The sequence below is a fragment of the Ochotona princeps genome, chromosome 8 (assembly GCF_030435755.1).
Source record: "Ochotona princeps isolate mOchPri1 chromosome 8, mOchPri1.hap1, whole genome shotgun sequence".
In the NCBI taxonomy this organism is placed as follows: Eukaryota; Metazoa; Chordata; class Mammalia; order Lagomorpha; family Ochotonidae; genus Ochotona; species Ochotona princeps.
Window position 1 is genome coordinate 5,456,100 of NC_080839.1, and position 14,587 is coordinate 5,470,686.

General features: G+C 53.2%; 1 protein-coding gene across 1 annotated transcript; it reads right to left on the bottom strand.

Moving 5' to 3' along the window:
* Window positions 1-12,417: 12,417 nt before the first annotated feature.
* POU3F3 (POU class 3 homeobox 3) lies at window positions 12,418-13,987 on the bottom strand. The gene has a single exon (XM_004594240.2). It carries the CDS (start codon window positions 13,978-13,980, stop codon window positions 12,445-12,447), a length of 1,536 nt encoding a protein of 511 aa, XP_004594297.2. The 5' UTR covers window positions 13,981-13,987; the 3' UTR covers window positions 12,418-12,444.
* Between the last annotated feature and the right edge of the window lie 600 nt (window positions 13,988-14,587).

The following is a 14,587-nucleotide window of genomic DNA, read 5'->3' on the forward strand; positions in this document are numbered from 1 at the left end:
AGCTAAACCCAAAGGCAGATCTTAATGGAACAGGCTTTGGGACTCCCCAGCAAACAGCCCAAGTATATACACTGCCTGCCACTAAGTCTGGGTGTGGGGAAGTAGGCAGGGTTTAGGAACTGGGTGAGGAAAAGAATTTATTCCTCTGCTTTGGATCAAGACAACAAATCCCTCTGAGAAATGGACAGAATGGTTGAGGGGAATTGGCCCTAGTTTCACGGGCCTATTCTCAGGTCTAGTTGTCCTGTTGGAAGTTCTAGGGTTATGGGAGGAAAGACTAGAGCATCCCCAAATGGCTGTGGGAAGCTACACAGGCGGGTAGGTGTGGGGCTGCACACCAGAGGCTGTTTGGTGCCTGCCACCTGTCACCCCTCCTTTCCCCTTACATTGTAGCATCCCTCAGGTCCAAGCGGACTGGCTTTCTCAGGATACCTGGTGGGAGAAATTGGAGGAATCTGGAGGCAGGTGTTTGAAAACTCACACCAAGAAGGCAGCACACAATAGGAGTCTTCAAAGTGCTCCTAGCCATTGGGTACTGGGAGCAACTACATACGGGTTTTGAAAATTCTTATGCACTGGGTAAAATTGGGTTTTATTTCATCTTCCGTGAACATTTTCAAGTCCCCTCATTGTTCTGTGTCCAGATAAGACCTCCATGGTGTCAGGAAGACTGGCCTTGGCTGTAGCGCCACGTCCCCTCTTCTGGTTCCCATTACCACCTTGACCTTCCTAGGGTTCAAATCAGGCAAGCAGCAAGAAGCAGATCTGTCTCCAGGACCCACACAAGCTCACATGAAATTTGCTTCTTAGAAATTTCACAGCTTTAAACTTTGCCCAGCCAGAATCCTTCTAATTTCATCACAGCCTCTTGTCAGCAACCACAACCCACCCCCACCTCTTCTCCCTTCTTTGTGGCTTAAGGTTGCATTTTAGGAGGATTTCTATAATGTTGTTCATGTCAGCAAGTCTCCTAGCGCCCACCCTCACCCAGCTCCTTGTATGGAACTGGAGTTGGAAAACCCTCTCTCCTCCCTCCCTTTGTAAAATTTTCTGCTATTCTTCCCGACTAGAAGAGTTGACAAGACATAGACACATTAAGTTGCATAAAATACAGTGGACTGATCAGCCAAAATGCATCTCATTTGCACTTGTATATAGCCAGGGCTGGGGCCTGGTGTCACTCACTGTCTCTTGAGCCAAGCCAGACTCACTGGCTGGCTGGAATTTCTGAGCAGGCCCTTGGGCAGCTGGGGCTGTTTGTGAGGCCCCAGCTCCAGCCCCGCCTGGCCCAGGCCAGCTGTCCTGGAGAGAAGACTAGGAAGGGGTCTGGAGATCAGTGCCACAGTTGGAAGCAGTAGATCCTGATTCAGCATACTTCACAGGGCTGGGAGGCTCAGCTCAGCAGGTCTCGGCTTGCTGGGACCCCCATGAATCTCTCCTGAGTTGAACTTGAAGTTCCCTTGAAGGAAGGAACACTATGAAATAGAGAGAGAATCCCTGACCTTGTTTTACACCAGGTCTGTTCCTCTCCTAAAGTTATGTCCTCACTACCCACGTTGTCACGGCACCATGGACACCTGTGCTGGGAGGGTTCCTGCACCTGTTGGTAGCCCTGGACTCTGAACCGCCCACTTCCCACCTGCTCTGCGCTAAACCCATCCTGGTTACCCTAACTCCTGGCGCAACGCCTCCCTCATCAGTCCCAAGAGACACGTGGGAGCTTCAACCCCGGTCTTCAGAACTCTATAGGGTTGTTGAGGCTTGAAGCATTTTTTTGTTTTTTTCACCCATCACATTCGGGTAGGAGGATATCAACAGAGTCCAGTTTTCTTAAGCTGGGATGGAGGTTTCTAACAACTTTTATGCACCAGGGGAGACCGAGGTCCTGCTGGGCAGCGAGGGCAGCTGGGCGCAGGGTCGCAGGGCCAGGGCTGTAGGGAGGTGGGATGATAGCTATTTGGGGGCCTGAGGAACTGAGGTCCCCAGGGGAAATCGTACAGAGGCGTGTGCCGGCTTTGCCGCTGGGAAATGCCCAGTCAGGCACCGGGTGCCTCCCCTGCCCCCCAGCGGCGCGGTTGGGCCATCCTGTCCACACTGACCCTACTTGCTTTCCCTGTCAAGGCCAGGGTTATTCAGAGTCCTTTCGCGCGTCTCCAGGCTAGATTGCAGCCTGCCACCTTCCGAGGGAAAATCAAGGGCGAGGCATGTTGCCTGCCAGAGAGGGTGGATAGAGACTGGCAGGCCTCAGGGGCCCAGGCCCAGCCACACACCCGCGCTGGAGGAGGCCTTTGGGGAGCAGGCTGCTGAGAGGCGGCGTAGCACAGCCAGCCCCACACCACCTACGACAGCCGGGGCACGTCTGCGGAGCTCGGGGGGAGAGGCGGAGGAGCTGGGGACGTGCCTGCAAGGTGTGTGATCCTTTCAAGCGCCTTGGTAGGGAGTACTCAGAGCCTTTGTTACAGCTTGGTCCGTGCAGGCACCATCCGCAGCTCCCCATCCCGCCCATCTCCCCTCCCATCAGGCCCCTTGCGGAGAGGGCCGAGCGCAGGGGCAGATCTGCCTGCGACCCAGCGCCCAGATCCTCGCCTCTGCACCCAGCTCGTGCCTCGGCTCCCACCTCGTCTGCGGCAGAAGCTCAGGCTTAGTGCAGTGTCCCTGGAAGAACGGCCTTTCTAAGTGTGACCTCGGTCGGGGACCGCTGCCACTCTCTCCCCCTGCCAAATGAACAGTGCTACCGGGCATCGCAAGCGCGATGCTCCCGGGAGGTAACACCTGCCTCTCCCACGGCGGGACTAGAGGATTCTCTCAGAAAGAAGTGGAAAAGGATGACACAACTCAGAAATATCCTGGCTCCTTTACTGACCAGGGGCAACTAGGTGCCAATATTCTCTCGTAAAATCACCCTCAACCTAGGCTCCCGATATTAAATATGCCTCTTGTGGCTTCTGGCAGGGTCTCTGTGGGCTGCTGTGGCACACACCAGGTGGAAGTGTGGTTGCTCACAGGTATGCCCTTGTGAGAAAGACAGCCTTCTCTGTGGCCCCCTCTCCTTCCCTCTTTTCTCTGCCTTTGTGCCTACACAGTGATTTGGAAGAGAACCAAGTCTGTACCCCCTCACTGTAGAGGATACTGTGTGTTACGCAATTCCCTAGCCCAGGGGTCAGCAGAGTTACTATTTCACCCCACATCAGCCAGCTCTGGGCTCTCCAGCCACGGTTGGTGTCAGGGCCAAGTCCAGGGCACTGGTAGCTTCCTTCCCCATGGGCTTTCGCTCTTCTCCTTACAGCCCAACAATTCAAGGCCCAGGAACAAAGGGAACTGTTCTGTCTGGGTTGCTCTCGTCACTTCCACCCTCTTCCCAGCAGGCAAAGCCCTCCTATCCTGGCTGGCAGAAAACCTGTGGTGTGTACACACTCCTGACCTTGGCCGGACCCTCCTCATCCAAAAGCAGGAAGGCCTTTTCTGGTGCAGGGCAGCTCGGTTGGGGCTGGAAGCACCCTTCTTTGTTAAGAACACTCAAACCACATATTAGGTAGTTCCTCTTGGAAGAGTTCAAGACTTTTCTCCCAGGGTGCCGATCTTTTTAAACTCCTATTCAGTGTCCTAAGCAGGGACAGTAGGTCTGCTCATACGGTTTGGAGAACTGGAGGGATTTCTGTTTAATAATTGTTAGGAGACAGTGTGTTGTGCATTCGTGCCTTTTCCACTCTGGTAACCTAATGATTCTTAAGACGAAGTGAGCAGGACACTTGTTTTCATTTTGTTCATTTCTGGGGAATACTAAAGCTTTCTGATTAGCCCAATTAATTTTTCTGAACTTTGTAGGCGAGTCCTCAGCCTTGCAAATGTAAATGAAAAGCAGACTCCTCCTCTTTCATCCCTTCTAGGGGACGGCCATACCTAGAAGCTGCCTGGTCTGAACTTGGGTGGAGGGAGGATCCCTTGTATTTGGGCAGTGGCACCAGGAGAACTCTTTGAAACGTATTTCTGGTGTCTGTGTTTGTGTGCAGGGTTCGAGCCAGTTCCTCAGGCTTGCCTTTCCGCTGAGAGAAGTCCTGTGGGGCAGAACTCACCCGTGAGCTCCCAGTAAGCGCTTCACCTCAACACTTGTAGGTAGTCCTTTTCATTTTAATTATTTAAAAAGTAATAATAAAGTTTTTGCTTCCCTCTCAGTGTCCATCCCATTATTCTGTGGCTACAACCATGAAGCATGAACAGCAGAGATGAGTCTTTTGTGATCATGCCTGCTACCAGGAACTTAGAAAGCCCCAAACCATACCTTAGCATGTCTACTCATTACCCACTGGGCTACACAGGAGGCTGCCTTCCTCTGGACAGTGTGCTCCCCCAAAAGCCTGCCCACCAGCCTACAGGGCTTAGGGGTTCACTTAGAGAAACTCCCAATCTAAAACAGCCCGGACTGTGGTTCTCCAGGTGGGTGTGTGACCAGGGCACCATCCAGATGTAACTTTCAGGACGGAAGCAGGCCAGCGGGCACCTTTTCAAGCACATCTTTTAAAATCAAGTATGTCTTATGGGTACAGTTTTAATACATTGGCAGTCATCTCAACTTGCTCAAAGTTTAGTTTTCTTCACACACACACACACACACACACACACACACACACACAGTCAGGATTATATTACCCTGGAACTTCCAATGAGTGGCTTGGGTAACAAGAAAAGCAAAAGACAAAATAAGAAAGCAAAACCTTGCCGTGTATTTTAAAAAGTGGTTTTAAACTAACAAACCACTCTCCTTTCTCTGCCCCCACCCCCCGCCACCAAGATCCAGTTCTTTCGAAAAGCTGAAGTTTCTGTTTCCAACCGGAGAAGGAACGAATTCCATTAATGAATTACATACATGGAATGTGGCTTGTCTAGGGCAATTGTATTTGTAAATAAATAGCTTCCTGCTTATTATGTATGTTTTTCCTGAAGAAAAAAAAAAAACAACCCTGAAGGTGCCTTTGCAGCCAGTGGTTTCCACAGCCGGCAGTTCCACTTGGGCTTGAATTCCACTACTTCTTCATCCTCACTGGAAAGACATCAATCTGGTTCAAGCGAGGCACTTGGTGGGGGTTCCCTGTCCTGAGATGTCCTTGGGGGTTTGACACCTCTCAAGTTCTGGTGGGCTCAGTTGCAGGGCAAGAAGACCTTGGTTCTTGGTAATACTGTGGAATAAACCACACACAGCCGCAGGGCAGGTGGGACTGGGAGGAGTTCACTGCTACATCCTCTCCCCTCCACACACACACACACACACACACACACACACACACACACACACACACACACCCTGTTCTTGTTGAAGTGGATTACAGTCTTTCTACAGCTTTGGAAGCGCACCCTGTGTGTCCCTGTGTGTCCTCACACTGCCCTGCCTGTCACACTGGGGCCCCAAGGTCTCCTGGCTGGGGTGGGAGCGAGGGGTGACTGGGATGGGTCCTCAGCTTAGTTCCAGGCAACCCACCACTGCGTGAAGCCCTATAACTCCACTGTTTTAAGGCAGCACTCGGGGCCGGCCTGCCCCAAAGCCGCCAGCCGCCTCCTGCCCTGCCCCATCCCCCAAGTTCCAGCTGCCCCGCCGGGACCTCGCTGCAACCCTAGACAATGCGACTGCCTGCGCTGGAGGCCTTTGTGGCCCGTCCCTCGTCCCTCGCGCTACTACACCCCCACCCCACCCCACCCTCCCCCAGGGCACCGTAGCAAAAGGCTACAAAAGGGAAGCTGCTTTGGAGCCAGCCAGCGGTTCCCGCTTGTCCCCAGGACTCCTTGGGGAAGAGCTGTGCACCAGGAAGGGGAGAGGAGGTTGGCCCCCAGGTGAGCTTCAGGCCGCGGTGCTGCGGCTGGGCCCGTTCTAAGGAGACTGGACTTTGTCCCCAAGCCCTGGCACCCTGGGCGGCTAGGAGGTGTATTTCAGAGAACCTGATTAGCTCAGCCCTGAACCCGGTCAGTGTAAACCTCACCAGGGGTACCAAGAGAGGCGGCAACGGAATGGAAGCGGAACGGAAAATCCGCAAGGCCTGGGCGGCACAGAGCCACAGGCATATCTACCTAGCTTTCCAAGTGCAGGCCAAAAAGTCGCTAGAACTTCTGGAACCTAAGCGCACTCCGGCTTTCAGCTACGTCCCCAGCCTTCAGGTTTCAAGGGACACTTGCAAAAATTTCTTTCTCTGGATCTCTCCAGCGATCTGGGTGTATCAGTTCTATGCTAACTGCCCCCTAGTTTGCAGCGCTCCCTTGGTCTCAGTATTTAATACTATTACTGCTACCACTGACTGCTGGTACTACTAACAATAGAAATTGTGGATCTGGGGCTGGAAGGACAGGACCAGAAGATGAGGAAGGCTGAGAGGGAGAAACAGACACGTTGATGAAAAAGGGATTTTTCAACCCATGTCTCGGTTTCAGACGACAATTATCAGTAACCCCAACAGACAACTCCATTAAAAAAAAAAAAAAAAAAAAAAAAAAACAAGAAGAAAAAGAATTTACGACTGCTCGGGAAAGCTGTTTTTTTTTTTTTTTTTTTTTTTAACTTCGCTTTTAGGAAGATAGATGAACAAAACATCGCGTTTCAAGCCATTTTGATCTGTAATTAAGTGGCAGGATCGGTTTGTATTCTCCTACGGCTTTTACAGAAGTCGCAGTGATCCAAAGTCGGGTTGCTGTGTCAGAGTGGCATTTTTATTAATGAGAATACAAAAAGCTTGCATATTCTTAGCCCTGCTTGAATTTAGTTGCTAAGCAACCGGTGTATGGTAATTCATCCGCGAAATTTAAATCTTTGAGAAAGGATCCTGCGTTTTGCTGAATGGTCGCCACGAGGAAAACAACTTGTGGGACCCGCAGCAGCTGCCACCGTCTGGACCCCGGGCTCGCGCCAGCCGCACAGGGACCCAGGAGCCCCGAGCGGCTGCGCGGCCACCGCCCGTGCCGCGTCCTTGCTCTGGGCTCTCCTGTCCCTCCTGTCTCGGCCCGGGGAGCAGCCAGCTTTAGATGCCTGGCTGCCCCGGGATCCCTCTCGCTCCCTGCTCTGGTTTTGACTGCGCACAGGCCCTGCACCTGACCTAGCCACCCGCATCCCTGGGGCTTGGGGTGCCCGTGTGCTGGCGCGCGCACGCACGCACATACACACACACACACGCGCGCGCGCGCGCCCCTGGCCACCGCAACAATGCCTGTTGCCCTCTTCCCAGACCCCTCTGAGGTCACTTCCAGAGCTGGCTCTTCCTTGGGGAAGGCCGGCCTAATCAAGGACACAGCTCACAGCCCGCCAGAAGGCCAGGCGGCCGCCGCTGGCCGGCAGTGACATCATAGGTTCCTGCTCGCCAAGCTCGCGCCCACATTTTAGGATACAGGAACAAACACGGATGTGAAATCAAGAATGAAAGAGAGAGTAATCTAATTAATAGGCCATGAGCCAGGCTAACAAAATCAAAGAATCTGATTACACAAGTACTCCTCTTGCTATCTCCGCTGCCCCCACCCCCAGCTCCTCCAGCCTCCGCCTTAATTCCTTTCCTAGACGAAAAAGTTCAGGAGGCAAACACAGAGTCCCTTGCTGAAATCAAGATCTAGTCTACCATAGGGGCTCCCTCGGCCAGCAGGTCGTGTGGTGACCTTGGGGGGGGGGGGGCAGTGCCCTGAAGAACCCAGGGATTCCAAGGACCTACAGAAGGACGTGGAGAGCAGGAGACCCGCCTCTTCCTTCCCCTTACAGGGGTCACACCACCGCCACCACCTGCCGTGACTACGCTTGCTCTTTGCACCAAGACCTGGTTGCCCCGCTCCACCACTCACAGCCATTTCATCAGGTCCTATTTTTTTGTTTGTTTCTTTAAACCTGGGACGGCTGTCTTTTTCTACTTCACCTTGTTTCTGGGTCACTGACGACCTCAAACTCTAAACTCCCTTTCTCCTGCTGTCCCCAGGAGAGAGGTCAGGAGTTACGGTTTATCCCTAAAACACAGCAGCAGTGTCGGTACCAGCCAGGCACATGCATTCCATGACAGTAAAGAAGTCTTTTAGTGTCTATCTTTCTGTCTTAAAACAAACAAACAAACCAAAAAACTCAGCACACAACCATCCGGTCCATCTCCTAAATAATTAATCCCAACTCTGCATCCAGTGCCAACACTTGTTGCATCCATTTTAGAGTTGATTAATTACCTTGGAACTTGGGCAAACTAAACTCCATGGGAAAGAATGTCTCTTCCATCAATTTAGTTCTGAAAGCTACAAGTTATTGATGAATCTTCCTCTATTGACATACAAATTGGTGCAAATATGCCCATCTCTTCAAATACATTTTTTATAAATATATAAAAGTGTCATTTTGGATGTAGCTTGAAGAGGTTGTTCATTTATTACAAAAATAAACGAATAAATACAACAATATATTGTTGCTTCCAACAGGATACTTTACAAATATATAATTTTAAAAACAAATTTGTTAAAATTATTTAAAATATTACACTCGTCGATAAAACTATCAATAGTATATACTGCATTTCATAGTAGAACCAAATGTTCTATGATGAAAAATCATTCATACAAAACAAATTATGAGCATAAAAATGAGCGCACACTGGAGGCCAGGGAGAAGCAGAGGGACTGTCTAAGATCAATAATGAGCAATTCAGCTTTGGAACAAAGACACAGTCCTTGGCTAAGTACTTAAAAAACAGGCAGAGCGAAGGCAGCAAAGTGAGTATTTGAAATACACCTTGAATGATTTCTCACACAGACTTGCCAAGGAGGATGGTTGGGGTGAGGTGACAGGGGCTGGAACTACTGACCAAGAGCCACTGGAGACTGTGAAAGTATAAATGGGCCCAGCTTGGGATTAGCCACGCTGATGGCACAGAACTTTGTCACTTTTCTTGGGGCTGGAAAGGGGAGGAGGGGATGGGTTGAAATGGAGGAAACAAATGGGTACTTTTACGAAGCACAAGACATTTGTGCTGCAAAGGAACACAATGACCAAATTCATTAAAAAGATCTGCTGATATATAACAATATTTTCATTATCTACATGTGTAACAATATAAGCCTCCACACAAAACCTCTGTTATATCTTTCCTCATTTGTTTTTTGACTGCTGATTTCACTTCGTAAATACATTCCAAAAGGTGAATTTCAAAAATGGAGAGCAAGCTTTGGCCCACTTTATAAACTACAAAATAATGCAACCAACTGGGCTTGCTCTCCCAGCTTCTCTCGTTAAAAAGTTATCCTGCTAACTTCCAAATCAGGGCTTCTTCCCAAGTAATCGGCAACGGTTGTTTTATAATAGAAAACAGCGTAGAATCTAATGTCAGATCCTTTGTCATCAGCCACACAAGTAAAGAGATACCTTCCAAAAATTGTATAGACCAAGTCCATCTAACCAACCAGCAACCATTCCTGTAGAAAACAAAAAACAGGACCCCCCCCCCCAACTCATATGCCAGTAATAGCCATAACATAGAAAACAACCCCGCCCAATCCCCAGCTTTCTTCGCTGGCCCCTGTAGACACTCAGGAAAAGAAGCAAGTAACAAAACTGCAACCCCCTGAACTCGGCTCCCACCCCTACTCCAGGTGGTAAATTCACTATGCAGAGCCATTACAATAGCAAGAAAAATAGGAATTGGAAGACAGAGAAAAGTAAATAGTGGTTTCTGGTCTTCATTTTTGTCCTTCTTTCTGTTTAATAAATATGGCCTTTTTCAGATTTCACAAATCAAAATGATTGTGATTTTTTAGTACGATTTGGTGGTTAAAATAATGCAACTCAGAACATGGCCATCTGGCTCGGCTTTGATTTATGGAAGTGACACAGGGCCTGTCTGGGAGAAATAACTGTTTCTTGATGCTCTTGTAGCTTTCTGGGTTTTTTTTTTTACCCTGCCTCGTTATCACAGAGGGAGAGAATGAAGACAAAAGTAGGTAAAAAGTGAGTGAGAAAAAAGTGAGTGTGTGGGGGTAAATTTATATACAAAATCCTTGTTTTTCCCCTTCTTGCACACTTTCACTCACCAGCACAATTCCTCAGGGCCTTTTGCGCATCAAGCACTCACTTTATTTTCCCACACCGAAAATCCTCATCCATTGACTGGATGGCTGTGACCACTCTACCAGGTTTACCTACAAGCACCCTGGAAAAAAGCAAAACCCCCAGTCCCAGTAAGGAAGCACTCCTGTGGAAAGACCAGGAGGGCTCCAAGCTGAACCAGTCAGCGTGCAGTATGAACCAAAACTAGGGTTTGAAGACTATATACTTCCATTCTAGGGAAGAAAACAAACACAAAACAAACAAAAAGCTGAATAATTTAAACGTAATTTCATCTAGTTATTCATGGGAAGCAATTTAGGTAAAATATCCTATAGACTTGGCAGCTATTTCTCACAACTATTAGCCTCTAGAAGGAGAGAAAAGAGACACTGCAAATGGTTGGGGGCGGGGAAGGGAGGAAAAAGAGGTTGAACTTGAGGGAAGGGCTGGGCTAACCGTTAAAAACCAGCTCTTTCTTTCTTTCTTTCTTTCTTTCTTTCTTTCTTTCTTTCTCTCTCTCTTTCTTGTAACACAGTTTAATTTTGCAGTCAAAAACATACGTCTCACCAACTAAAGGGGTGGCATTTAGTCTCACCTAAAACACACTGCAGACACCCACTGAAAAGAAGGGAGAGAAAAGCCTGGTGAAATTTCCTGGATTAACAAGGAATGACAACCATGGGAAAACGCTAGCTGACTAGGTCATGCCTGCCCTTTCCTGGGTTTCCAAACGCACCCTCCGTGGAAGTCTCCACTGTCACTTCAGGATTTCCATTAGTAAATAATAATAATAATAATAAATAAATAAATTTCCTAAAGAACACTTGTTCTCCCCACACAGGTATTTACGCATGAGACACAGACTATTTCATTCTAACAAATTTATTTTCTCAATCAGCTCTTACGGAATCACTACTCAAATTAAATTACAATCAAATGATCACATCAAAAGATACCCTTATTACCTAACAACTGTCCATATTTTCGTTTCATTTTGATTTGTGCTCATCTGAAAAAAACACGTCATACAAGATCTGGGGAAAAATAAATTACCGTTTTGCAGCAGTTCATAAGTATTCTGAATAAAATATTAAAAGAAGTCATTTAATGAAAATATAAAGCAAATATTTTTAGATCAACAACGGATCTAACAATTCTATATTGCCGTCTTTTGAAAAGTCTGTTTATTAAAACCTACCAAAAACACTGCTTGGAAATGGCAGCATTATATAATCACATCCATCCGCAGCACCCATTCGATCAAAGTTGGCAACGGGTTGAAGGGAGAAGTCCAGGGAGGCACAGCGCCCGGTGCTGTCTTTCTACATCCCTTTCGCCGACTCAGTCCAGAAATAAAAAATAAAAAATATTAATAAAAAAAATACTAGCGGTGGGATCTCCAGGCCTCATCCACCTCAGAGCAGGGGTTGGCAGCTGGGCCTCGCCTAGGCGGTCCCGCAGGCCCTGGCTGCACAGGCAGTCCACCCGCCCGCGCTCCACTGGGCCGCTCTGGCTTCGCGCCCACTGCCTGGTTCCTGATGCTTTTATCTCCTCGGTGACTCTTCTTTTGGCTTTGTCTCTCTCTCTCTCTCTCTGTCTTGCCTCCCTTTCCCCCATTTCAGAGTTAGCCGATTTGTTCCCCCAAATGACTTGAATATGGCCAAGAAAAGCAGGGTCCTGGGGCACAGAGGTATTCCACAATTGGAACTCGTCCCTCTGCGCGCTTCCACGGCGCTCCGGTAAAGAAGTTTCCTAGGATCTCCATGGCTGCAGCTGTTTTTGGAGTGAGGGAATGGAAGCAGGGGGAACTTTTCTTCTTCTTCTTTTTCTTTTCTTTTTTTCCTTTTCAGGGAGGAGAGGCCAAGACAACTGCTGAATGCCGCTGCCTTGGAGGGCATCCCACAGTGAGAAAAGACACAAGGGTGCAGTTTTGGTGCGTGGGGCATCTCTCACCTTCTTTGAAAACAAAAACAAAACATCGCCACGCTCTCCCCTTTTTCCTCTTCCGGGTTTGTTACTTATGTGTATTAAGCAGTCTGAGTATTCACCACGCTTTTCCAGGAAAAAAAAAATCTTTCTGGTCCCTCTTTATGTGGACTACAAAACAAAAATAATCAACAACAACAAACCAAACCTTTTTTCCTTGGTCTGTTTCTCCCTCGTTTTTTTTTTTTCCTTTTGTTTTGTTTTGTCTTGAATTTTTTGTTGTTGTGTTTTCCACCAAGGTTGGGCAGGCCTGTCTCTGGGCGAAGGGGAGGGCGGCGGCGGGTCCCGGAACTCCCAGCCGCGCGGCCCAGGTGCGGGGTTGGCGCGGCGGTGCGGCGGCGGCTGCGGCGGGGCTGGCGGCTGCGGCTGCGGAGGCGGCGGTGGCGGCGACCCTCTGCGCACGGCGCCCCGCGCCTTCACTGCACGCTCGTCTGCAGCCCGTGGTGCGGCGGCGGCGTGTCGGCGCTCACGGCGCCCACCTGCGAGTACACGTCGTCGGGCGTCTGCTGCTGGATGCCGGGCGGTGTCATGCGCTTCTCCTTCTGGCGTCGGTTGCAGAACCAGACGCGCACCACCTCCTTCTCGAGCTGCAGGCTGTCGGCCAGGTTGGTGATCTCCTGAGCCGAGGGCTTGGGGCACTTGAGGAAGTGGCTCTCGAGCGCGCCCTTGACGCTCACCTCGATGGAGGTCCGTTTCTTGCGCTTGCGGCCCTGCGCCGCGATCTTGTCGATGCTGGTGGGGCTGCCGGTGCTCGAGTCCGCCTCCTCCAGCCACTTGTTCAGCAGCGGCTTGAGCTTGCACATGTTCTTGAAGCTCAGCTGCAGGGCCTCGAAGCGGCAGATGGTGGTCTGCGAGAACACATTGCCGTAGAGCGTGCCCAGCGCCAGCCCCACGTCGGCCTGCGTGAAGCCCAGCTTGATGCGCCGCTGCTTGAATTGCTTGGCAAACTGCTCCAGGTCGTCCGACGTCGGCGTGTCCTCGTCCGAGTGCGGGTCGTGGCTGTTGAGTCCCGGTCCCGCGCCGCCGCCGCCGTGGTGCGGGGGTCCCTGCGCGTGGTGCGGGTGCGGCGGGTGAGGATGCGCGTGGTGGTGGTGGTGGTGGTGGTGGTCTGCCAGCTCGGGAGTGTCCCCGCGCACCAGCCCCGGGTGCACCAGGCTCTGGGCGCCGCCGCCCGCGCCACCTCCGCCCGCGCCGCCGCCTCCTCCGGGCCCCGGCGGCGCGTTCAGCATGCCGTTCACCGTGAAGCCCCCGGGTTGCGAGTAGAGTAGGCTCTGCGGCGGCGGCGGCGGCTGCTGGCCCCCGGCCATGGACGGGAGGTGTGCGGCGGCGGCGGCGGCGGCAGCGGCGGCAGCGGCGGCGGCGGCGGCGCCCCAGCCCCCGGGGTGGCCCTGGTGCGGCGGCGGCGGCGGCGGAGGCGGGGGCCCGAGGTGCGGCGGCCCGCGGTGGTGCAGCGCGGTGCCCGCGTGCAGGTCGTCGCGCCCCGCGCCGCCCTTCACGTCGGGGCCCTGCGGCGGCGGCGGCGGCGGCTGCGGCTGCTGGGGGCTGCCGGCCATGGCCACGGCGCTGCCGGACCACGGCGAGCTGGCCTCCACGGCGGCGGCGGCGGCAGCGGCGGCGGCGGCGGCTGCGTGGGGCAGGGCCGTGACCCACTGGTGCGCGTGGCTCAGCATATGGCCTCCGTTGCTGGCGGCCATGGCCCCCTGCATGAAGTCGCTCTGCACCATCTTGACGGACGACGGGTCCCCCCGGTAGGCGCCCGAGGTCACGGCGGCGCTCCCGGGCTGCATGCCGCCGCCGCCGCCCCCTGCGCCCCCGCCGCCGCCGCCCCCTGCGCCCCCGCCGCCGCCGCCGCCCCCGCCGCCGCCGGCCCCCGCCGCGTCCGAGTGCACGATGGAGCCGGCCGCGAGCAGGCTGTTCCCCGGCAGGTAGGGGTTAGAAGCCGCCGTGGCCATGCCGCTCCGCTCCCGCCACCCCACCGCCGCCACCACCGCCGCCGCCGCCGCAGCAGCAGCCGCGGCCGCCGCCGCCGCCGCCGCCGCGCCCCCCCGCCTCGCGCCTCCTCCTCCTCCTCCTCCTCCGCCTCCCCCTCCTCCCGCTCCCCCGCCCCCGCCCGGGGCCCCCGCCGGCCCCGCCGCCGCCCTCGCCGCCGCCGCCTCTTCCTCCTCCTCCGCCGCCGCCTCCTGCGCCCCCGCCGCCGCCGCCGCAGCCGCCGCGGCCCGCGGCTGCAGCTGCAAGGCCGCTGGGCAGGGCGCGGGGGTCGCCGGCCGGCCTGGGTCAGCAGCAGCAGCAGCGGCAGCAGGAGCGGCGCTCCGGGGAGAGGGGCTCGCTGCTCGGGGCGCGCTCCGTGGCCGCCCCCTTCAGAGGGGGTCGTGGCCGCCCCCCGGTCCCGGTGCGCTCTGCTGGTTCCAGCGGGGCTTTCGGGGCGGGGGGCAAGGACTTGCGCTTGGGGCGCTCTCCCGGGACGCGCCGGCTCGCTCTCCGGCTCCTGCTCCTCCTCCTCTTCCTCCTGCGGTCCTCGGCCGGGCGCCGAGTCTGCCCGGCCCGGGACTCAGTCCACCT